This window comes from Globicephala melas, chromosome 1 (genome assembly GCF_963455315.2).
Source record: "Globicephala melas chromosome 1, mGloMel1.2, whole genome shotgun sequence".
NCBI classification, from domain to species: domain Eukaryota; kingdom Metazoa; phylum Chordata; class Mammalia; order Artiodactyla; family Delphinidae; genus Globicephala; species Globicephala melas.
Genome location: NC_083314.1, coordinates 161,141,916 through 161,167,499, shown reverse-complemented (window position 1 = coordinate 161,167,499; position 25,584 = coordinate 161,141,916). Strand labels below are relative to the sequence as shown.

The 25,584-nt window shown below is 49.9% G+C and overlaps 1 protein-coding gene across 6 annotated transcripts in view; it reads right to left on the bottom strand.

Moving 5' to 3' along the window:
• Nucleotides 1-25,584, bottom strand: part of CSMD2 (CUB and Sushi multiple domains 2) — a 671,005-nt gene that overhangs the window by 401,895 nt on the left and 243,526 nt on the right. For all 6 annotated transcript variants that reach the window (XM_060308114.1, XM_030870139.2, XM_060308126.1 and 3 more), the window contains exon 5: nt 20,088-20,295. In XM_060308114.1, the coding sequence (XP_060164097.1) occupies nt 20,088-20,295 (208 nt within the window). The remainder of the gene's footprint in view (nt 1-20,087; nt 20,296-25,584) is intronic.

Genomic DNA, 25,584 nt, shown 5'->3' with positions numbered 1-25,584 from the left:
CCCACCCAGGACAAAAAGAGCTCCATTTCTTCCCGGTGGGGAGAAGGAACAGCTCTTCCCAGGGATCCTCACTGGGCTTTCTTTTTTTTTTTTTTTTTTTTTTTGTGGTACACGGGCCTCTCACTGTTGTGGCCTCTCCCGTTGTGGAGCACAGGCTCCGGACGCGCAGGCTCAGCGGTCATGGCTCACGGGCCCAGCCGCTCTGCGGCATGTGGGATCTTCCCGGACCGGGGCACGAACCCGTGTCCCCTGCATCGGCAGGTGGACTCTCAACCACTGCGCCACCAGGGAAACCCACTGGGCTTCTTTGAGGGAAATACAAAATGGGTTGATTCAGGTTTGAGAAACATGTATTAAGCGCCCTCCATAGGCAGGGTGCCTTCACCCATTCTCATTTAATCCTCCCAGAGCCTTGGAGGAGGGATTTCTCTCCCATTTTCCAGATGAGGAAACCAAGGCTCAGAGAGGTGGACTGGTCCAAGGACTCCTGGCTTGTACATGTGATGAAAGGTCATCCCAGTCAAGAGCTGGTTCTTAGTCTCTTTATTATATTGCACCAATTTACTCCTAACCCTCTCCGTGGCCCTGGGAGATAGATTCAGAGAGGAGACTGAAGCTCAGAGAGGTTAAATGCCTGGCCCAAGGTCGCAGGGACAGAATGCGGCAGAGCCGGCATTTCCTGCCAGCCCGTGAATTGGGTTGCTAAAAAAAACGCTGTTTCTCTTGCAGCCATCCTAACCAAACGTCCCCACTCCCCAAATACCCATCTGGGGCCGTGGTTCTTGCTAAAGGGATATAGTGGGGTCATTACTAGACTCTGAGGAGATAAAGCATTGCAAATTGAATGAGAACATCTATTTTCACATCCTGATGAAGACATAACTGACACTGAAAGAGTGAATTGTTTTAGAGGAAAACACAGCCCCTGGTTTTCTCCTTTTCTTTTTTTAAACTTGGAGTTATGGCTTTAGCAAAATAGAAGCAGCTGACTATCACAGATAAAAATGCCCTTTTGCCTAATTGGATCTTTCATAAGGAATCCTAATTAATTCCCCTGAACAGAGAATTTTTACACTGGTGTTATCTCAGCCCTGGGCTGATGGGCCTGGTTATTTCCAGATACAGAATAATGAATCTTTCCCAGCCGGGCTAGGAGTCGCCAGAGACTTGTCAACTTCCCTGTGAAAGCAATTACTTGCCAAGGCACTGGCATGGGGTGGGGGGAAGAGGGGAGCCGGGGGAGGGGCTGGGGGAGGATAATTACAAGAAGAGGGATTGGGGGCATTTAGGGGAGCTTAGAAGGGCATCGTGGGGCAAGGGTTGGGAGAAGATGGGCAACTGTGAAGGAAATCGCTGGTGGAAGGATGGAGGTCACATCAGCATTCGGGATGCCATCCCCAGCTCAGAGCGTGGCCTAGGGGACATTTGCCTTTATGTGAAAAATGTCACCTGATGGAGCTTGACAGATTCAGACAATTATGAGAGCCTAACAGGCAGCACACAGAAGCCAGGAAGCAGGCCTGCCTGCGTCTCCTCTTGGTTGGGGCAATAGCTAGGCTGTCATTGCCCAGGGACCTTTGTGGCATCCGTAAAGACAACATCAAATGAAAAGAGTTATCTGGACAACTCAGGCCACAGACCAGCAATGGGGAGGACATGGCTGGATGACACGGGCCATTTGTCTGCAGTGACAGGGCTCTCCTGCAGGGGAAGGCTGCCGGCAGTCTGTCCTGTGCTCATGGGGCGTCCGCTAGGGAGCTGGCAGCATGCGGCAGTTGAGGCCTCGGTGAGCAGGGAAGCCTGTCCAAAGCTCCTACCAAGTACAGCTCAAAAGACAAGGACCGGGCTTCCCTGGTGGTGCAGTGGTTGAGAGTTCGCCTGCTGATGCAGGGAACACGGGTTCGTGCCCCGGTCCGGGAAGATCCCACATGCCGCGGAGCGGCTGGGCCCGTGAGCCATGGCCGCTGAGCCTGCACATCCGAAGCCTGTGCTCCGCAACGGGAGAGGCCACAGCAGTGAGAGGCCCGCGTACCGCAAAAAAAAAAACAAACAAACAAACAAAAAAAAAACAATGACCAAACCAGGGGAAGGAGAGCAAGCTGAGGCTGTAGGCCTGGGGGCATCCTTCCAGGACACCCAAAGTCTCTTCCTGGTTGGAATTCCCACCCCAATCCAGAGGGGCACAAAGACCAAGAGGCTGAAAGGCAAAGGGCCCTGGCTTCAGTCTGTGACTTGCCAGCTCTGTGACCTTGGCCACATGACCTTGCTCAGTCTCAGTTTCTCAGTTACTCGAAAATGCGAAGGAAATAATGAGTGTAGATGCCTGGAACGTAGTTGACGCTCTACCAAGAACACTTGTCTTTTCTTCAAACCCTCCCAGTTCCAGAGAAATCACTGTAGGGGGCGGCTCCTGCTGGAGGGGAGTCTGTGGTGCTGCGTTTATACTGAAAAGTTAGAAAGTCTCTGTGCACAGGCCGTAGGTTCCCAGCGGGCTGCGGGGGAGAAGGGGGAGTGGCTGGGGGGAGAGGGGGACCCGCCACCTGCCTTATAAAACTGGGGCCGCTGAAGTTCAGAAAGCTGAGCACCCGGCTCAGAGGGAGAAGCCAAAGCCATATTGTTCATTCCTGTGTGTCTCTGCGTGCCCTTGAGGGTCCTGCCAAATGGCCCTGGGACCTCAGCTGCCTGGCCCAGAGGGTCATGAAAACTTCCTGCTGTGGCCTCCCGCCGGGGGCCAGCCTGCAGCTGCCACCCTGACCAATCAGCTGCAGAGGCTGAGACCCACAACACCTTGGAATCTCTGAAGGGAGCCTGTGCAGCTGTCTGCTTGGAGCACCTGCTGGGAGGCTCCAGGAGTGGGGGAGAGGGAGGGAGGCCCTTCCAGGTACTTCAGCCATGCAAGGTCAGAGGAAAGACACAAGCAGGATTTAAAGGCTGGGAAGCTGGGCCTGTTCAGTCTTTCTTGCCAAATGTTTCTTGTAACTCTGTGCAAGGCCCCCAGAGCGTAAGTTAACTGAGGTCACGTGGTTTATTGGCAGCAGAGCTGGTATTTGAACCCAACACTGACTCCTAAATCCTTGATCTTTCTCTTGCTCAACTCTGCCTTTCTTGAGGTTCAGGGGTGAGCAGGGAGTCCTGGGGATCTCTCCCGGCCTGCTGAAGGGGAGACCCTGATACATGGTCCCTCTCTCAGCCAGGTCTGCAGATCTGGGCTCGGGGACCAGAACTGGACGTAGAACAGGCTGAGCCCTTGCTACCTCCCGACTTGGGCCACGGACACCTGGAGCTGTGGCATCATGGGGGAAGGGCAACAGGTATCCAAGTAGGAGGATCAAGCCTAACTGGGGACCCAGCATGGGGCCGGGGGTACTCAGCACCCAGCTTGGGACTTAGCAGCCCACACGCCCTTTGGCCAAGCATTCTCCAGGCGACCTGCCACAAACATCCTCCAAGGAGGTTTCACATCTCCTTCATAGAGCTGGCAGTATAGAATGCAGGAGGGAAAACTGGGAGAGGGGAGAAGCATTGGGCAGAAGTCGCGTTACCCTTACCTTCTCCATGGGAAGCAGCCTGTAAGTCTCAATGGCCTGTCTTAGGAACAGAGCAAGACTCCAGTGTAATTCTAGGGAAAACTCAATGCTTAGCTCAAGAGCCAGGGACTTGCTGCAACTGGGACTATCCTGGGACGTGAGGAGAACTGAGCAGGAGATGCAATCCTGGAGGCGTCAGCAGTGCACAGAGGATAGGGGCCTCCCTCTGCTGGCTGGGACCCAGGACTGACTCTACAGGCCTGTAGAGGGAGGAAAGAGAGGACCCAAGACTCAAAAAGAGAGACCCAAAAAGCCACTTGAATGATGGGATCAGAGCAGAAAATGCATCAGAGTTCAAGGAGCAGGAGAGACGGGCAGTAGACCAGAATTTAGAGTGGCATGGGCGGCGTCCAACTCCTGTCCCAGGTGCTCACTAGCTGTATGACTGTTGACAGGTGTCTTAACCTCTTGGAGTCTTAGTTTTACCACCTGAAAAATAGGGATGATGGTCCATTCTTTACAAGAGTTTCATAGGGATAGAATGAGGTAATGCATGTGAAACCCTTGGTACACGGCCTGACACCCTGTAGCTCTTAAAGATCGTTACACCCCTGAAGGTATATTAAGGCAGGAGGGAGCAGATAATCAGAGACTCGAAAGGGCCAGACAGAGAGCACCAGAGCCTGCTCTAAGGGCAAGGAATTATCCCAAGAGTGGTGTGCACAGAGCATGGAAAGGGAAGAACCCAGATGGAGAGGAGAGCGTGTGGGGAGAGGATGCGGAGCCTCCGAGGCTCAATGTCTTCTTCTGCAAGGTGTGATACCTAACTTGTAGATGCTGACGAAGATTCACGGAGACAACATATGTGACGTCATTCAGCACAGGAACCTACTGGCTCATTGAGGCGAACAAGAGATATCTGCCTGCTGACTTATGGTGATATCTGTCCCGTTGCCAAAGACTCTGAGACCAGGTAGGTGGGACAAAGTGCTACCTGCCTTTCTTTCTGGTGGGGTGAGATGGGGATTTGAGGAGGGTGCTGAGATTCTAAGATGTCAGAGCCTCTATTTATTCAACAAACTGTCAGCAAACCTTGATGCCTGCCTGTTGCCAGGATTTCGGCTGAGCACTGAGGATTCAGGGATGCTGGGGCAAGTTCGTGCTCTTCAAGAGTTCATGTTGGGAGAAGGACGCTAGAGAAGAAGTGGCCGGTGCCAGTACAGCAGGAGTCCAGGGCGGGTGGGTGGGGAGGGAAGGCAGAGATGCTATCACGTCTCAGGATTTCACACACAAAGGAGACAGTTTTTGTGTGGGCCTCCACCAGGCAGATAAGAAGGTGAGGCTCGACTTCAAAGCCAGAGAGTTGAGACGTTCTAGTTCAGCATTGTAACCACAGGGCTTATCACAGAACCCAGCACAGAGCAGGCGGGCAAAAACATTTGTTAAATAAATTCATAAAGTCGGTTAGGAGTCAGTGTGCTTTGTTTTAGGTAACAGATGTGCCTGCCTGGCCTTGTGCATAAACCATAACCAAACATGTAAGTCAAACATAACCCAGGAGGGGCTTCCCTGGTGGCGCAGTGGTTAAGAACCCGCCTGCCAATGCAGGGGACATGGGCTCGAGCCCTGGTCCGCGAAGATCCCACATGCTGTGGAGCAACTAAGCCCATGCGCCACAAATACTGAGCCTGCGCTCTATGCTCTGCAACAAGAGAAGCCACCGCAATGAGAAGCCCTCACACTGCAACGAAGAGTAGCCCCCGCTCACCGCAACTAGAGAAAGCCTGCGCGCAGCAATGAAGACCCAACACAGCCAAAAATAAACAAATAAAATAAATAAATTTATTTAAAAATATATATATATATGGAAATTCCCGTGTGTGTGTGTGTATATATATATATATATCTGGGAATTTCCATGCCAAGAAATTCGATAACGGAGCCATTCATAAGAAGATGGAGCGTTTCTTAATGGGCAAAACTCCACCCACATCCTATTATTGCCCTGGCAAGAGTTCTGTTTAGGCCCAGTGTGGCCCTCAAACTTTCATCTACTTCAAAACACCTGAGAAAATAGTTACAAATACTGAATTTGGGCTCAATCCTCAGAAATTTTGGAGTTAGTAGTCTGGGGTAGGACTTAGGAATCTGCATTCCCAAATGCCTTCTAGGCAAGTTTTTTTGATTCAGGGGGTTGGTTGGTGCATCACAATTTGGGAAACAAGGGGTGCGTTCTAGAGGGTATTTTTTTTTCATCGGGGATAGAACTGAGAGAGATCAGGAGCTTTGGGGCTCCTGGAAGCTGCTGTGTCTTGCCACCTCTTCTCCCCTGCCCATCACAAGACAGACAGATGTCCCTCTATTTCTGGGGAAGACAGTGAACTCCTGATCAGCCCATTTCCTACTTCATTCTTTGATGTCCTTCGTAACCTCTTTCCCCAAAGCTTCCTACCCTCCACCCGTTTGTGGTCCCCCACTTTAGTGCACATGGGGATCCCATGGGAGCTTTACAAATACTGATGCCCAGCTCCCACCCCTGGGCATTCTTTTTTTTTTTTTTTTTGCGGTACGCGGGCCTCTCACTGTTGTGGCCTCTCCCATTGCGGAGCACAGGCTCCGGACGCGCAGGCTCAGCGGCCATGGCTCACGGGCCCAGCTGCTCCGCGGCATGTGGGATCTTCCTGGACTGGGGCACGAACCCGTGTCCCCTGCATCGGCAGGCGGACTCTCAACCACTGCGCCACCAGGGAAGCCCCCACCCCCTGGGCATTCTGACTTAGTTAATCTGGGTGTTGGTTCTAACGGGCATCGGGATTGCACTAACTGCTCTAAATCCTATATCCCTGGCTTTCCTCTGGCCCAGAGAGCAACGTCAATGGATCGCTCTGCTTTCTCTGAATCTCCCCCTTGGTCATAGCACCAGTGACCAGAAGAGGAATCTGGAGGAGAAAGATGGAGCCACACGCAAGACATGCAGGACCAGCCTTGGGAGGATGGAGGCTGCAGACTGAGGATAAAAGGGGTCCCCGGCGGTCACCGGGTTCACTCCTGCAGTGGGGAGCCTGTTCATCACCCTGATTGCCTTTTTTCCTGTCTCCCTGGGGTTTGTAGGCAGGAGGCAAAGAGCACAAGAAGGACTCCTGGTGCGACAGGTTGCCGGCAAATTGATTCTGCCCCAACCGAGGCAGGCGGAGAGAGCAGTGCTCATCAAACCTCTGTCCTCCTTCCTGCCAGGCCCAGTGTGCTGCGGGTCAGAGTAAGTGAAGGGATAGCTGAAACTGACGTGGCTTCAGAAATTGACATCAGGTGCCAGACAGGCATCTGCTTAACAAACTGGCTAATTTTAACCTCTGTCTCCCAGACCAAAACTCTTTTGAAGGGAAGGAACAAAAAAGGGTGATATTTAACACATTTCTATTTCTGTGCTCCACAGTCTCTCTCTGAGGTGCCAAGTTTGAGCCTAATTGATTTCTTAGTCAAAAGGGAAAAAAAAAAAAGACAAAAAGGGAGAACAACAACTGAGAAAACTTAACCTCACTCACGTTGCAATCAAACCTCTTCAGTTCTGCCGACTGCTGAGCTTTTTATTTTTTTAAGACTGGCCAAGTGACTTGCATAATTTAAGATCCTTTCTAGCACTGATCAACCTGCCCTGGCCGAGCAGTTTGCTGATTAATTATTAATCAGACCGAGTTTAGGATGAGTAATCAGCAAGAGTCAGGGCTAATTTGCAAATGTCCCCCAGGAAGGTTATTACTTAAAATACTTGGTGGAGAGGCTCCATGTTAACCTTTGCAATTAGCCCCAGGACACTGTTACTGGTGAGGCGGAAGCAAGTTTCTCCTCCCAACAAGCCGGTCTTGGACACCTACTAAGTGCCAAGCCCCGCCTTTACAGCTCTTCAGGGTTCTGCAGGCAGTGGCGGGGGGAAGGTAGGGAACAGAAAAAAGACAAATCCATAAGTAAGCCACAAAACATCAGGGACTGACAAATACCTAAAATAAAACAAGATGTTGTGTTAGTGAGGGATTCCTTTAGGTTGCATGGACAGGGTAAGCCTTTGTGAGGAGGGAAAATTTAAATGGAACTCTGCATTTCAAAACAGCCAGGTCTTTTTTGTGTTTTTTCTTGTGGTTTTTGTTGTTGTTGTTGTTTTTTTTGTTTGTTTGTTTTTGACCTATGAAGGAAGAGGATCTTAAACCCTGGGAACAGCTAGTGCAGGCCCCAGGAGGGAATCTGCTTAGCCCATCCAAGGGGCAGGAGGGAGGCAACTGGAGCTGGGGTGCAGTGCGTGGGTGTGGGTGATAGGATGGAAGTCAAAGAAGTGGGCAGTAAACCCATAGTCTTGTAGGATTTTACTCTAAGTATGATGGGAAGGCATTGACAAGCCTTAAAAAGGGGAGACATGATGTGATGTGTGAATGTCAGGCACTCCAGCTGCTTTATGGAGAATGGACTACAGCAGGGGTAGAAGCTGGGAGACAAGGCCCTTGAGCAGCCAGATGCTGGTGGCATAGAATGGGCAGAGCAGCTTCTTCTGGGGAGTAGACAGAGGTGGAGAAGGCTGGGAGAGGAGAGATTAGGGGGAGAAGGGCATGTCCTATGTCCATGGACAGATGAATGAATAAACAAAATGTGGTATATACAGACCGTGGAATATTATTCAGCCTTAAAAGGGAATGAAATTCTGATACATGCTATAGTGTGGATGAACCTTGAAAACATTATGCTACCACAAAAAGAACAAGTATTGTATGACTTGTAGTCAAATTCATAGAGATAGAAAGTAGAATGGTGGTTACCAGAGGATGGGAGTGGACGGGGAGTTATTGTTTAATGAGTACGGAGCTTCGCTTTGGGAAGGCAAAAAAAGTTCTATAGATGGACAGTGGTGTTGGTTGCACAACAATGTGAATGTACTTAATGACACTGAATTGTACACTTAAACATGATTAAAATGGTCAGTTTTATATTACGCTTATTTTATCACAATTAAAAAAAAAGTCTGTTTCGAAGTGTTCATTTTGAGATCCTGTTGAGATTTTGAGATTCCTGTTCATATATATGGAGCCCAAAAGATCCCTTAGGGCTGGACATTGAAATTGAGAACCAGTGGCGTATAGATGATTTTGAAAGCCAACCTGTGATTCATTGAGATTACCTGGGAGGGAGGGTAAATGGAGAAGAGGAGGGTCCCAGGGCCCCCTGGGCAGTCCACATGTAAAGGGTGGACAGGGGTTGAACAGTGGAGGAGATAGCAAACGAGACAGAGAAGGAATGGCCATAGACAGCTAGCTACGTGGTTTAAGTCAGCTAGGAGAAAGAACTAGTTTAAGGACAGATGGCCAGTGTTATGTTCCCAAGAAGCCAAGTCAGATGAAGATGGAGGAGTGACGCTGGTCACCGGCAATCTTCCCAAGGCTGTAGCTGAATGGGGCTGAGAGATGGAGGAGTCTGGTGCGTGCTGTTTTTGTTTTGACTTCAGATGGTAGATATTAGAACATGTCTCTATGTTCTTTAATATTAAGCAGTGTTTAAGAGGGAAGAGAAAAATGATGAGTGCAAGAAAGGGAAGATGTCTCTAGCAGGGAATCCTTGGAGAATATGAGAGCTGGAGCATAAAGGGAGGGGCAGGAGCGAGGGCATCTGTCTACTGAAATGTGAGGTGTGGCAGAGATATTGGCTCACCCACCATTTCATCTGCTGTCATGTTTCCAGGCCCCCTTATGGCTAGGCTGGACCATGTGACTACTTTTGGCCAATGAAACATGAGTGGGAGTGACATGTATCATATCTGGGCTGGGGCAGTGAAAAGCCCATGCTAGATTCTCTACTCTCTTTGATGGTGGAGCTATAAGATCCTAGAGCCTGGATACCAGCCTCCCCCCCACCGCCCGCCCCCGCATGACTATGTGGTTTGGAGCCACTCTCATGATAGATGTGTAGCATGAGCGAGAAATAAACCTTTGTGGTGTTATACCAATGAGCGTTAGGGTTAATGAAGTTCAAAGAAGGAAGTGGCAGGAGACAAGACTGGGGTGGGAGGCAAGGGCTGGATCAAGAAGGGCCTATGAAGGGCTGGAATTTTATTCTGTAGACAATGGAAGATGATTGAAAGCTTTTGCCTGGGGCTTAGCATGTCAGATCTGCATTTTAATTAAACCATTCTGGTAGCAGCGGGGAAGATGAATTGGAGAGCGACAAGAAGCTGAGCAATCAGCAAGGAGGCTATTACAACCCACAAAGAAGAAAAGATGATGGGCTGAGCTGGGGGAGTGGTAGGAAAGACGGCAAGATATGCTATAGGAGGTACATTGGGAGAATTTAGCAATTAATTGAATGTGGCTGGTGAGGGAGAGGGATTAGACGGGGATGATTCCCAGAGTTTGGGATGACTTGGTAGAGGGTGGTACCATAAACTAAGAAAGGAAACAAACCCTGTGACCATGTTAGTCGTCGATTATGAGTGAAGTTGGGACCTGTCGAGTTGGAGACACTGGGGGGACATCAAGGTGGAGCTGTCCAACAAGAGCTGGCTCCACAGTCTGATGCTCAGTGGGGAGGCCAGGCTACGGGGCCAGCTTTGAGAGTTGTAAAGAGACAGGTGGTTTATCTGAAGCCACGGGAACAGATAAGTTTACCCAGGAAGAATGTGTGGAATGGACAGAGCGGGAAGACAAGAGCAGGATCTTGGAGTCACCAAAGAAGACAGAGAAGGAATGGTCAGAGGGGTCAAGAAGAGTCACAGACAGTAGCTCGAGAAAAAAAAAGAGAAAGGAAAGTTCCAAAGGGAGAAATAACCAACAACGTAAAGGAATGTAGAAGTATGCAGTAAGATGAGACCTAAAGACGATCTTTAGGCGTTGACATCGGAAGTGGTAGTGTTTGGAGTGGGGGTTGGTTCTCTCATGATGATCTTAATAGGAATGGTTTCAGGGCAAGGCTGGGGGTAGAAGGCATGGTGAAGTAGGTGGGAATTATTGGCGACAGAAGAATTAGAGGCAGCCAAGATAGACCACTCTTCCAAGAACGTACATGAGAAGTTCTCAGGGACACTGGAGTTCTACTATTCCGTGAAGCCTCACCGTTTTTTTCAAACCAAGCCTGCCCTCTCCCTTCCCAAATGATGGAATCTGTTGAGCTCAACAGTGACCAGCTGCCATTTTATCAGACTGTCAAATGCTAGTTTTCTCTGTGAATACTGCTTCCCTGGTGAGGCTGTGGGTGTCACACACCAGCCACTGGATGAGGAGAAGCTGGGATTAAAAGAAATATAAGCTCGGGGTTACAACCAGGGAGGTAGGGCGGTCTTAGGAAGCCAGAAGAGACTGTGAGAGCAAGGGACAGGCAAAAGCCAGTGTGAAACATGGGCTAGGTGATGCCAAAAGTGAGTAGAACAAACATTTGTGGCCAGGTGCGAAGAAGAAGACCAGGACTGGGGCCTTGAACGTTGAGAACGAACTAACATCATTCTGGAAGGCAGGTCGTACCAGAATGACGGGCCTCTGGAAGGGGACAGCTCCTTCCTTCTGACTTAGCGGCAGCGTCAGGCATCTGGCAGCTCCTCAAGAGAGGGCAGCTAGCGCATCTCGCTGTCTGGTGCCCTTCACGGTCCTGGCTCGGGCCGCCACGCAGACGCCGTACTTATTACCAACCTGTTGCATGCAGTCAGACCCACGGGGTACAGGCCAGCTGCCTGACCTCGGCTTCCCACACACAGAACTTGGCTGAATCGCCAGCTCTAGAGGAGCCGACGTGCCGACAGCGAACAGCCCTGGCTCACTTCCTGCCCCTTCCAGCTGCGGCTCGTGTTCTCTTCCTGAGAACAAGTTCTCAGTGATGCAAACAAGGAAGTCACGTTGATACCCTGTGGCATGTGCGGGAGCCCCAGCCTCACTCCCCAGCTCTCCAGGCCTGTTCTGCCAGCAGCACGCTGGGGCACTAATCCCTTCCCACTGCTCGGCTGCGGAGCCAGTAATGCTACTTCCATCTCTGATACGGGAGATGAGATTTTAAAGGGCTGGTTATTTATGGGCTGGCTCCTGATGGAGACAACAGATGCAATTTCATGGGCTCCATGAGAAGAGAACAGCTTCTTGGGCTGGCTTAAAGCATTGTGATGGGGCAGGAAAGGAGAGGGAAGCAAGGGTGTCACAGACCCACAGGAAGGCGGCAGGTTCTGAGTCTTGGCTGGAATAGGCCCATCCCCTTGCCAGCTCAGCTGCATCTCTGCCAGCCCGACACCTTGACCCTGCCTTGCTCCTGGCATTCAAACAGTCTGAAACCCCGAGGACAGGCATAGGCCTACGCCACTTCCCTGTATGAAGTTCAAAGGAAAATAGGGCATTGTGACGATGGGCCTTTACATGTGCAATTCCCTCTGCCTGAAATGCTGATCCTGAGTTCCTCCCATGGGGGCTCCTTCTCAGTAGTCAGGTCTTAATCTTAGATCCTACCCCCTCAGAGAGGCCTCCCCTGACCCCTTTATCTTAATAAGGTCTCCGTCGCTATTATTCCCCATCCTGTTCACTTCCTTCATGGTGCTTATCACAAGTGTATTTTACATTTAGTTTGTGATTCTTTTATTAATGTCAGTTTCCCCCAAGTAGACCAGAAGTCCCACAAAGACAGGGGCTTTATCTGTCTCCTCCACCATTGTATTCCCAGTGCCAAGCTCAACGTCAGACAATAGAAGGGCTTAAGTAGTTTGTGTGAATGAATTATGATGGAAGAATGATGGCAGTAAAGATGGAGATGGTAAGGCTGACCGAGATGTTGAAGGAGACACTCTCGATGAAGATGATGCTGGTGCTGATCCTGAAGATGACTTCTCAAGGCCCTGCCAGAGTATTTATTTAAGTACCGAACTTTTCAGCCATAGCTATTGATCGTCCCATGACCATCTCCTCTAGTCTTATCCCAAAGACTGTGTATCGGTAACCAAGGGCACCTGTGTCCCTGTATCTCCTTCCTTGCTATGGCCTTAACTTCTCTCTCTGTGCCCATTTCATGCTGGGGAAGCCAGCGAGCATCACTGACCCTCAGTACTGCTCCTTCCACTGTGTTCCTCTGGTAAATGATCCTACCACAGTCATCTAGCCAGAAACTTGGGATTCACTCCAGACTCCTCCCCTGCCTTCATTCCTCCTTTCCAATGAAGCCCCCAAAGCAGTTGATTCTATATCTGAGGTGTTTTCTGATGTCAGCTCCTCTGCTCCATCCCTTTACAGCTGCCATAATTCAAGGCTGGATGATCTCTTGCCTGAGGGGTCACAGAGTTTTATAGCTGGTTTCTGAGGCTTCTAGTTGAACCCAATTAAGATTCAGTGTGATTATGTTACTTCTCTGCTTAAAATACTTCAATAGCTTTCTGCAGTCTGTGGAATCCTCTCCCAGCTTAGGAACATGGGGACGAGGTTCTTCACGACCCATGCTCTTCCTGTGCTCATCTCAGGCCTCATATCCTGTCCTTGCTTTCTTGCACCCTGTACCCCCCACTTGCAAAGCTCCAAACACACCAAGGCCTTCCTGCTCCATGCCGGGGGCAAGCTTTTACTCACCCCTCGGTTCAACTCAAAAGTCATCCCCTCTGGGACTCATTTATCTGAGTCCTTCCAGCAGCCCCTCCATCGTGACGGAAGACTGAGACCTTTTTTTAGAGGACGTTCTTTGTTTCCGTCTTCCCAGTGACCCTGCATTCCTTTGGTGACCCACCTCTTCTCCACTCCAGTCAGAGGTGTGGGCAGGACAGATAGTCATGTGACCTGGGAGTGGCCAATGAGGACATTCTCTAGCTATACTGATATTGAGGGTAGAGCACATGATCCAATCTGGTCCAATCAAGAATCATCTGAGGGCTTTTGTGGAACCATTAGGAAAGACACACTTCCTTTCTGCTAGGATTGCTAAACCAGGAGGATGGAGGAAGCTGATGGCAGTCATCCCTGCTACTTCATGGGTAAAGCTTGCCTGAGACTGAAGCCAACCCACGGGAGAACAAAGCTGTGGGAGGGGGAGAAGCAACTGTGGACATCTGCAGCTGTGGATAGCTGCACGCCTTGATCCAGCAGTGCTTGTAGCCAGTCCCTGGACTTTTCAGTTACAGAAGACAACATATTCCCTTTCTAGCTTGAGTCAGCTGGAGGTGGGTTTCTATGTCTTGAACCAAAAGAATCCTAGCTATTACATTTCTTTTTTAGCCCCTATGGGAACTTCTGTATACCTCTTAGAAAAGTACCTAACACATGAGATTGTAAAGCACTTAATTATATGCTGCCTCTTCACCCTGACTGTGAGCTCCAGGGTCCTGTACAGTGCATGGCTATTACTTAAACATTTGTGGAGTAAATAAATAACTCCTTGGGGATGGGACTGTGTCTTTGTCTCCCTAGCACCTAGCAGAGCCTAGTTCATAGAAGGCTGGCAGTAAATGATTACCAAAAATAAACAGGGGAAAAGTAACAAAGAACCAAAATGATCTAAACCAATGGTTTGACAAAGTATATGTGAATGAATAAATAAGTGAGTAGTTATTATTAACAAATCCCCATTGGCATGCTGTTCTCATTCTAATTATATCTGAATCTAATGACTCCTGAATGAAATAGCTAGTTAAAAGTCATTGAGATCAAATGGTTCTAGTTGGCTCAAATTCCATGTGTAAAATGCTTAACAATTAAAACTCAGTCTTTCAAGGGGATAAAATGTTACTAGCAAAATTTTCAAACTGAATGTCTCTAAAGTAGATGGGAGTTTTTGTATCCCTACTTATAAAAACAAAAGCAAACAAGTGAAGGGAAACAAGGTCAAGAAAACCCCTCAAAGTTGAATTCAGAGAGTAGGTTGAACCTGCTTTCCAGGGAAGTTCTGTTTTCAAAAACAGCTGAAGTCTACTGGGTGGCCCTGGGGGCAGGACCTGGGAACTCCAGACAGTGGAGTCGACTTTCTTCTATTCTTCTCCAGGTGGAAGGGGCCACCAAGGCTCAGAGGTAGATGTCAGAGCCCCAGGGTGGGGGCACGGTGGAGAAAATCTTCACTAGAGAATCCCTGGGACCACTTCCTAGATCAGGGAAGGGAGCTCTTACATTGGCCAGGAGGCCCAGGCAGCAGTCCTAGAATGATGCCCACCCGCCCCCTCATCTCCATCTCCCATATCAAAATGGTACCCACCCTTCAAGGCCCAACTCAACTGCAGGCCCCACCTGGAGCCCCAGGACAATGTGCTCCTCTGAAGCCCTGCAGTGTGTTCTTCCTTTTCCTACTTTACATGTTTGGTGGAGGCAAGTCTGTCACATAGAGGTCTGTGGGGGGCTTGGCTTGGGGGTGTGGGCACACAGAGAATGGGCAGCAGATCCCAAATGACTGGAGTGAAACAAAGAATGAAAATTGAAGTATATTGAAGGAAGCAAGGAAGAGAGGCTGGGAATCACAGCAGAGACTGACGCACAGAAGACGGGAGAGTGGTCCTGGGGTCTACACAGACATCACAGGTGTGGGACGGAGCCATACACACCTCCAACAAACACACGCCGGTGGCTGACACGTCTGCTGGCCCCCAGAAAAGGGCGCCTTCAATTCCGAGTGCAGGTCATGCCCTGCCCGCCCTCCTTGCCATAGGAGGAAATTGCCAAGGGGGCGGGGGCAGACAGCGGAAGGGGAGGAGCGAAGGAGGGAGGAAGGCCCTACAAACTGCATCTTCATCAATCAGAGACAGCGAGCGGGTCCCAGGCAGAGATGTTCCTCCCCTCTCTCTGCGGTGCTCTCCTGGATATCCTTTCCATACACTCTGCCCCTGCTCTCCAAATCTGCAGGCCGCTGAGGGCAGGGGCTGTGCCAGGCTCCGGGGGAGCGCCCCTGCTTCCAGTCCGGCACAGAGTAGCCATTGGTAGCTGAATGAGTTGAACCTTCCTCTGCTTTTCTAAAAAGCAGCGAATTGGCCAGCCTGGGGCCGGGTCCAGGCGGAGAAGAGGTGATGCCGCCCGCAATGTGCTCACAAAGTGCGGCTCTGGGAAGACGGTTTCACCCTCCACCTTCTGACCTTTGCAAGGGCATCCTCTAGTCTGACCCAGGGGCTCTCTGCCAGTCTGCCTTACCTGGTTTCCAGGCAATTCCCCTGGGAGCTGGATCAGGCAGCGTGACCAGCCTGTGTGTGCCTTTCTGCCTGGTAAGATGCCACTGGTGGCAGGCTGGGAGATGGCCTCATGGGAGGCTCTGAGTGGCTGGAGATGCCTCTTCTTACCCTTTTCCCCTCAAAGAGTGAGCCCCTGCCTCTTGTCCCCATCCCAGGACTATTATTCCTACTATAAACCAGGCAGCAGTTTGCATGCTTATCCCTTTCCATATGCTTTGTAGGTTGGTAAAATGAGCCCCAATTTTCAGATGTGGAAACTGAGGTTCAGAGAGGTTAGTAAATATCCTGAGATTACACAGCTGTTAAGTGGATCTTGGTTTTGAGCCCAAGTCCATCTGACTCCCGAGCTTGCTATCTCCCCAGTTAGATGCCAAGGCGCAGGCTTGACACCTAATCCTGGAGACGCTGTACAGACCTCACCCCTGTTCTTGGAGGAGTGTCTGGCTTCCTCTCCTTCCTTGTAGCCCAGAGGAAGCGTCTGGTGAGACTCCAATGGAGAGAGGCCAGCATGAGGCAGAGGGAGAAGGGGACAGGCTCTGGGTGGACTTTAACTCACTGATTTTCTCCTTGACGGAGAGGCCGGCTCTGTAATGGGCTGACAATTATTTCTCCTCGTTACGATAACACGATCCTGATTCCCTCCAGCGACCCAGAACCCCGGGTTTTAAGAGTCTTCTTCATCCCTCAGCCCCAGCCCTCTGAAAATCCAGGGACCTCATGAGAAACTGGAGCAGTGGTGAGAGGATTTACCTAGAATTGGAGGGGAAGGAATGGGGCTCCCTGCAGGTCATTGCCAAGACTGGGTCAGAGCAGAAGAAAGACCACCACCTACCCCCGAGGAAGATGAGTGACAGAAAATCTGGCCCCTAAATTGAGTTCGGTGAACTAGAACTAGAAGTATGTACGTGTCAGGGGGTCTGACCTGGTGATGCGTATATGGCGATGACGTGGAGGGGGGTGTGTCCTTTGGCTGTGCGTGTGTGTGTATGTGTGTGTGTAGTGGGGGAGTAATACCAAATCTACTATGTGGATTGAAACTCTCAGTCAATTCAAACCCAGCTTTTGCTCCTGGTCAGTCGCACACACAAGAAGGCAATTAACTTTAGGGAGAGGAAGTCTAAGATGCTTGAGACCCTCTCAGCATGTCAGAGTTACAGGGTTCAGTGCTCACCATAGTAACAGCCTTTTCCTGCTCAAAACGTGTATGGTTGGATTCCCAGAGGCCAGTGATGGACAAGCACAACAGGAATCAGCAATCCACTGATTGATGTATGTACATCACAGGACTTTATAGTTACGGGCAAACGACGCTATCATGTATACTCCTCCCACCTCTGTCTTTCATTATATCAGTGCAATTGATTATATCCTGCTGTATTTTTGGCTTTGAATTGTCCTTTGTTTTATGGAATAATGTTCTGAGGAGTTGGCAGGTTTTGTTTTTTTTTTCTCTAATATCCTTACTTGGCAAAATAAAAAATTATCAACCCTATACTTCCCCGATTGGAAATTTTACTAGTCCATGAAATCCAAACCAGAGGAACCCCTAATTTAAACTCTCCTGTTTATATTCCCCCTTGGGGTAGGAGGACAGTGTGGAACCTGAGTCAGGGACAGTCTGTGCCACCACCCTCTTCTGAATCAGCACGAATCTGCTACCCAATAAGGGAGATAGCGGACTTTTTTCTCTCAAAGGTGTCTCTGTTTTTCTCAATAGATAAAGGGATGTCCAGTTGTTCAAATTCATCTTTTCTAAGAAGATCTGCTGTCTTTCTATGCTTGGTGCAGAGCTCAAGAGAACAGCCTAAAATCGTAACATATGCTGATAAAAGCAGTATCCTTATAAACCAGGAGCATCACATTTTCACAGGAATCCTGGGCTACATAAAGGAGAGGGGCTGGGGAAAGAGCAGGTTCTTTGCACATACGTCCTGAGCCTCCAAGTTTGCTTATCCGTAGTTGCTATGCAGGTATAAATTAGAACAACAAATGCATCCTGCCTGGCAATGCATCAACCCTGTAAATAATTATAATTTAATCTTAGAGCAAAGAGTTCTGAATGACTCCCTTAACGATTTCCTCTGCTAAATTCCTTCCCCAATGAGTGACTGAATAGGAAAAGGAATAACCTTTCAGATTTGCTTCACTCCAGAAGTTTGGACAACCGTGTACACCCACACCTGGGGGGCAGAAGCTGTGGGAGACCATTTGGCCCGCAGACAAACAAGTGAGTGGAAGACGCTTTGGGGCTGGAAGAGAGGGAACCCGCAAGGATATTCATCTTCCTATCTGTTTATAGAAGTGAAAACTTGGAAACAATCTATCAAGAGATCTGATTGAGTACATTGTGTCAGTGTCACGAGGGAATGCCACACAGTCGACAATCCTTCACAAACATAGCATGATTCCTGTGCTGGCTGGCTAAGAAGATGGGCTTTCAAGTCCAACTAACCTGGGCTTGAATCTCAGCTCTGCCCCTTACTACCTGTGTGACTTCAAGCAAGTGACATAACCTCTCTGGGCCTCGTTTTCCTCATCTGTAAAAGGAGGAAGATTATGCTACCTACTTCATAGAAGACGAAATGAAATTATAGCTGTAAGAGCTTAGAATTAGCCTGCCAAATATTGATAACAAAAGCTCAATAAATACTGTTTATTTACGAAATAAATACTATTATCACACCTATTATACTTTGGAGACATCTGTCATGACACAAGGAAAAAATTTTCATGATATAATGTTAAGTTAAAAGTACATAACTACTGATATATTTTAAGTTCCTAATTTTGTAATATTAAAATATATATAAGTGGCCAGCTAGCTCGATCTAGGCAAAGCAAAAAGGCCAAAGGGGAATACATCAAAATGTTAATACTTGTTATTCATTTCCTTATACCTTTTAATATTTTCTGTGTTTTCTATAAGGAGCATATGTATTACATTTATGACCAGAAAAATAGGTATTTTACAAAAAGAGTCAGGGGGACAGAAGGTCTTCAGGCTGGGCAGGTCCCTGGGAGTGCAGTTCAGTGAAGAGTCATCTAGAGTTCCACCCCAACTCTGAGCATCAAATATCTAGCCCCTGGCCCTGGACCAGCCTCCACACAGCAATTAGTCATCAGCTCACTGACGTCCCTCTCAACACTCCATCCAGGGTAGCAAATGACCTGAAGTGGCCAAGTTCACGCGACGAGCTGATGACACCAAGGTCTTCTGACTCCCAGGTCAGTGTGCCTTCCAGTACACCAGGAAATTTGAGTTTCCCGGTTCCCAAAGCTCTAAGTCCATATTTGGGAGGAGTCTGTTACCACTTTATCCCTCTCAAAGAGTCACACTTGGCTTCTGTTGTGGGTTTGTCTGATTGTCTCACCCTCAAAGGGCCATGTCCTTCTCAACTGGCGTTTCTACAACATAGCACGAAACCTGGTACAAAAGAGGTATTCGATATCCGCGGACACCTGTTTTCTTCCTCTCCCACCCCTCCTCCCCGTCTCCTCCTGCGTCCCCAGCCCACTGACCACTGTGTCTGCCTTTCCGAGGCGCTATCTGCCCCTGACTTTTGTAGCTCCCACTTTCTGCTTCTCTCAGAGCCCTCGGTGACACCTCCTCTGCCTCCGTCCCAGGCACCGAGCCCTGCTTTCCCCAGCGCCGCGCAGCAACGAAGGCTACAAAGAAGCGCACTTAAGTGCATCCTTCTCTTGGCTCCCGATGTGCTGACCCAGGTCCCGGTGGTGCCCTTATGCTGATAACAGAGCCACCAGGAGAATACGAGAACATGTTCTGAACGCCACACCACCACTCTCACAGCTTGTCACCCAAACAGGAAGCTAAACACTCCCAAAGTCGACCTCAGTCTGGGCACGTCTCTGGGAGACCACAAGCAACTAAGGCTGGTGAGCCTTCATCATTCCTCTCTTCCCAAACCTGCCGACACCGGGTCTCCATGGCAGCGGAGTGGTAAAGCCAGAATGATAGAGAGCAGGCTAGTCCTTCCCGCAGAAATCGCGACACAATGCCTGTCCCATCTCAGAGCCCTGGGGATGGGAAAAGCAACCGCCACTCAGGGCTCCATTCCCTTTGTTGGATGCTTCCAGAAATGGAACAGTATTTCAAATCATTTCACTGAGACCCTGTCCATGTCCTGAGACCAGAACACTGTTAGTCTTACTGCAAGTCACTCGACCAAGGCCCATCCTGTAATTCTTCAGCAAGGACGTGCTTCAAATCAGATACGAAAATCACTGTAAAAATTTACCCCACCTCTAAAAATACATAGTGACTTCTCATTATGATGAGAGGAAGGCTCTTCAGCAGTGGGTGGAGGAAGTGGCAAAGGGGCCTTCAGCTGCAGGTCCAGGCGCTGAGGGGACCACATCCCAGTAAGCCACAGCTGCAGGGAACAGGGGAGGGGGCAGACAGGCACGCTTACCAGAGGGAGGAGCCTTCAGTCCCCGTGACTTCCAGAAAGTCGTAACCGTCCTCCAGCTGGAAGTCAATAAAGACCAGGGCGATGGTGTCCCCCAGCTCAGCCAGGATGGTCCAGGTGCAGTCGGCATTGTTGTGGTACTCCGAGGGGAAGTGCGGGCTGGAGATGATGCCGCTCTGGCCCCGCAGGGTTCCGCCGCATGCGTCGTCCGCTGTGGACAGAGACAGGAGGCTCACCGTGAGTCGGTCAGGTTCCCAGGCCATGGTACTCATCCTGTGCTTCACCCACGAGAGGCAGGGAGGGTCCTGGGACATGACGTGCAGAGAGGGTGCCCCAAGACCCTAGTCTGAGTTGGCCTCATAACAATGATACTAACATGATACTAACATGATACATAACAATGATACTAACATGATACTAATGATAATAACAATGATACACTTCCAAAGCTCTTATCACATGCCAGACCCCGTTCTGAGAATTTTAGTTATCACTGCTCTCAATGGACAGATGAGGAAACCAAGGCACAGGGAGGTGATGTAACCTGCCTGAGGTCACACAGCCAACAAGCTAGGCTAACGAGTTGGGTGAACTGTGCCCTTTGGAGCACGTTTTTAACTACTATACCACACTGTTCTGCAACGACCAGGAAGGAAGGAGAAATCAGTTGTCACGTTTATTTCCACGGTCACGACTGTGGTGACCAGGATGTTTTTTCCCACCAGATCTTGGTACACCTCAGATGTGAGGGAACAAAACAAAAACTCAGCACAGCTCCCTTGAGCAAAACTCAAAGGGCATTCCAGGCCCGTCACAGATTGGCCGGACCTCTGCAATCTTCCCTCCTGCTCCTTGGGCCCAGGCCAGCTCTGTTCTAGTGCTGTGTGTGGTCAGACCTGCTGGGCTCTGTTCACATCGCTCCCTCTGCCTGGGATGCCCCTTGTCCACAGCAAGTCTTCTGATGCTTTGAGACCCAACTTCAAAGCCACATCTCGGTAAAGCCTCGTTTCCCCAAGCTTTTAGTAATGGATCTCTCCTCTGTGCTCCTGGAGCAAAGTGTCCAACTTCAGACACGGTACTTGGCACTGTTTGAATGACCTGTCACATGTCTGTCTGCCACTCTAGGTTCTGAACTTGCTGGGAATCCCCAAGGGCTGGGACCACGTCTTACTCATCCCTGCAGCACATCCTGGTGGAGTGGCACTGCTCCAGCCTAAATCCCAGCTGAGACTTGATTTTCAGAAACAATGATCCAAGGAACATGCTCTGACATAAAGTAGTTAAGAGCACTGGTTTTTCAATTATTGCAGACTCAATGTGAATCCCTCCTCTAGGGCTTCCAGCTGGGTGACTTAGTGGACGTTATCCAAATTTCCTAAGCCTGCCCTCCTGGAGCTTGTATGCAAGTAAGTGATCGTAATCCACTTAGCATATCATGTATTAGACATACGGACTATGTTGTAAAGAAAGGAAAAATGCAGTATCAGGGTTCAAACGTGTATCAGAGGCAGCAGAGTAACAACAATCAAAGCTACTGCTTATTAAGCACTTCCACTGTGCCAGGCGCTATTCTAACTACTCTACATATTTCATGACCCTACGAAGTATTATTCCCATTTTACAGGTAAAGAAACCAAGGCACAAAGAGTTTCTGTTATTTGCCAAAGGCACAGCGTATAGTGATTAAAGGAGCTGGGATTTTTAAGCCCAACAGTCTGATTACAGGGCCTATGCTCTTAACCAACACATTCTTGTCTCCCAGGAGTATATTTGAGGACAGAGATAAAGCAGTACATTACTTTGCTTGGGTGAGTCAGTTTGGGAAAGCTTAATGCAGGAGGCGCCATTAGAGCTGGGTTTTGAAGGATGACTAGGAGATCATTAGAGAAGAAATGGAAAGGCATTTATGAGAAAAGAGAACCAAAGGTCATAAGCATGGAAGCCCCAAAGCACAAGGCATATCTAAGATAAGTAGTTCTAGATGGCCTAACACAGAGTGAACAGAGAGGAATGATGGGCGATGGGACTGGAAATGTAGAAGGAACCCCATGACAGAGAGTACTGGGCCCAAAAAGATTGGAAGCAGCGGACCATATTGGAAAGAAAATGGATTTTAGGATGAGGAAGGTGAAGATTTGAATTCAGGTTCCACAGTTTGCCAACCATGGGACCTTGGCTGATTTATTTCTCTAAGCTTCATTCTGCTTCTCTGTAGAATGGCTTCTTATGACAACTGAATGGCATAATTAATGTGACAGTACCGAGCATTAGCCAGAGACTAGCACGTGTTAGATGCCCAACTGGTGCCAAGTTCTCCTTTTCTTTCCACTTCATCTTGAAGATCAAAGGCAGTGAGGAAACAGGATTAAATTTGCATCATAGAAAGACCACTGTGGCCGTGGCATAGACGAGGTCTGAGCTGGGGGAGCGGGCAGGATGCCCTTGATAGTGCAGAGTCACCAAAGTCAAGGTGAGGCCAGATGTGATCTGAGCTAAGGCCCTGGGGGGGTGGGGGGAGGATCTGATTGAGAGATAGTTGGGAAGTAGAATCTACAGGACGAGTGGTCCAGAGGGATGAATTCCAGGCTTCAGCTACGAGCATCTGGATGGATGAAAGGTGCCGTCCTACAGCAGGGAACCCAGGACGGGGGCATCTTGTGGTGCGGAAGGCAACCAGGGCTCAGTTCTGGACATCAGGGCTGAGTGTGTGCGGGGGATGAACCAGTGGAGAGATGGAGCTGACAGTTGGATAAACAGAAGCAGTGTGGGATGGAGATAAAAGTGAGTTTATTCAGTGGCCCCGAACTATTCTTACGAATGTCGTTCTACAGGGTCACCGTCTATTTCAAGAGAGTGAGCCCATTTCTACATGCCAGCTCCCTGGTATGTATGAGCACAGAAATGAAGGCACGTCACTCAGTAGGGACTCATGAATGTTTCCCTCCCACACTCATTAAGTGAGCACCTACTGTGTGCCAGACACTGGGCCAGGACCAGCACTACATCATGAAAAGCTTTATTTCATCCCTGCCCCAAGTGTTTCTCACACACAGCGGCTCCCCAGAATTGTTATAACCGAGGTGTCGAGGTATAGTGATAGCAGATGGGACTTAGGGAAGGCTTCACACAGGAGGCAACATTTGTGTTGAAACATTCATTCATTCAACAAATGTTTACTGAGTGCCTATTATGTGTCAGGCACTTTTCTAGGCGCTAGGGATTCATCGGCAAATAAAACAAAAGAAAATCCCTACCCTCATGGAGCTTACATTCCAGTCAGAGGGAAACAGACAATACCCAAGATAAATAAGTAAACCCTATGGTAAGTGAGGTGGTGATAAATGCAGAACGGAGATGGGGAGTATTCTGCACTGGAAGTGGGGGTATGGACATTGCAGAAAGGTGGTCAGGGAAGGCCTCGCTGAGGAGCTGACATCTGAGCCAAGACCTGAAGGAGGGAGAGGGAAAGCCAGACAGTTATCTGGGGAAAGAGCAGTCCAGATGGAACAGCAAGTGCAAAGGCCATGGTGTGCAGAGGCCTGGCACTGTTGAAGGGCCCGGAGCACTGGAGTGAGGAGGAGAGTGGCAGGGACAAGGCCCCGTGGAGGACCTTTGAGGCCATTGTTAGGGCTTGGGCTTTAACTTGAGTGAGATGAGAAGCCAGCGGATGGTTCTGAGCAGATGACATGATCTGACTGGTGTATTAACAGGATCCCTTGAGGTGCTATGCAGACAACAGACCAAAGAGGAAGACGGCAGAAGCAAGAGCTTGTCGAGGCTATGGTGATGGTTCAGGAGAGAGATGATGGTGGCCTGGACCAGGTGGTACTAGTGAGAGGGAGTCAGTGACTGACTGCATTTTGAATGCTGAGCTAGCAGGATCCACTTCAACTGAGGGCTGACTGCCCGGTAGGATCAGGCGAAAGTGTGTCCTGGGCAGCGGAAAGGCAAGAGCAAGGCGGCTGCAGGGGTGAGAGCGTCATTTAGGGACTTGGTCAGGACTGTGTGAACTCAAAGAGCAAAGGCAGAAATGGTGGAGCTGGGCTGGGAGGGAGGCAAGGGCTGTGCTGTGAAGGGCCTCGGATGCCAAGTAAAGGAGCTGTGGGTCTATTCTCTCCCTCCTCCCTTTCTCTTTCACTACCTCCAATCCAGGTGCCCAGGCCCCGTGAAGGGAGGAGGGAGGGAGGGAAGGTAGGCAGATTGCCTTGCCTAGCTTTAAATCTAGTTTGTCGGTGCTATTTGTTTGTTGTATCAAATCACACGGTATTTCCACCCTGGGTATCTCTCTGGCAGGAGCCTATGAAGTTTGACATTCAAGGCAGGGTTTGTCCCCTTCTGATGTAAATCACTTCACTGTGACCACTACCAGGGAGGTAAGCTACAGAAGCCAGCCAGCAAGCGGGAATTTGTCAGTGTCACTCCCAGCAAACACTGGGCCTGCCGGCCCCAGTAGTCCCACATTGGCCCTGTCTACAGCAGGTGGAAGTATCTACACCCCTAGCCACAGTGGCTTCATCTTGGCTGCACTGAAGGTTAGGAAAATCATGGTCAAAGAAGACACACTTAACCTGGACCTTGAAAAAGGAGTAGGAGTGTGCTGGAGGGAGAGAAAAATAAGGGGCTCCCGGCAGAGGAAACAGGGCATCTGGAGGTAAGGGGGTCCGAATGGGTGTGGTGTGCTTGGGGAGCGGTCGGCTTTCCTCCAGATGAAGGTGCAGGATGCAGAGGTGTGTGATGGGGTGGACGTGGAGAGGAAGGTAGCGGTCAGCTCAGAAAGGCCCTGGTGGTCTTGCTAAAGGGATGGATTCTACCCTGCAGGTGTCGGGTAGACTTGCCAGTTTGTCAGCAGCGAGTGAGAGCCCAGGCCTGCTTTAGAAAGATGACTCCTGGTCCCCACGTGATGGATGGATGATGTGGTTTTGGGGTGGCGAGTGTGCCCAGTGGGGAGAAAGCAGTGAGGAGAACGGTGAAGAGGCTGTGCCCGACGTCAGAGCCTGAACCCATGGCCATGGGAGGGAAGAGAAGGAACAGAAGAGATTCAAGAACGAGGCTGGGGGAGAAGCAAGAGGATGTGGCTTCCACCACCCAGGAGTGGGCTGTGAAGGGGAGGAGGGGAAGAGCATGCTGAGGCCTCTAACAGGGTAACAGTGCTGAGAATGACAGGGATGCGGGATGGTGATGACCCCTTCCCCGCCCCCACGCTGAATGTGAGCGCAAGAGGGATAGGCAGGTGGGCCTGGAGCCTAGAGACCAAGAGGCCAGGAGTGGGCGGGATGAAGAGGGAGCTGGCTCCACAGGAGTGAAGACGGCCAGGGGCAGAAGACATTTAACGGGCAGCAGGCAGAAGCAGAAGCTCCTGAAAGGAGGCTGAGAAGGAGCTCCCACAGGCCTGCAGTCCACACGGTCCGCGCGTCTAGATGATGACGCAGCAGCAGAAAGGCTGCAGCGGAAGCAGGTCTTGGGGGAGAGAGAACAACTCCTCAGCCTCCTGCCTGGTTCC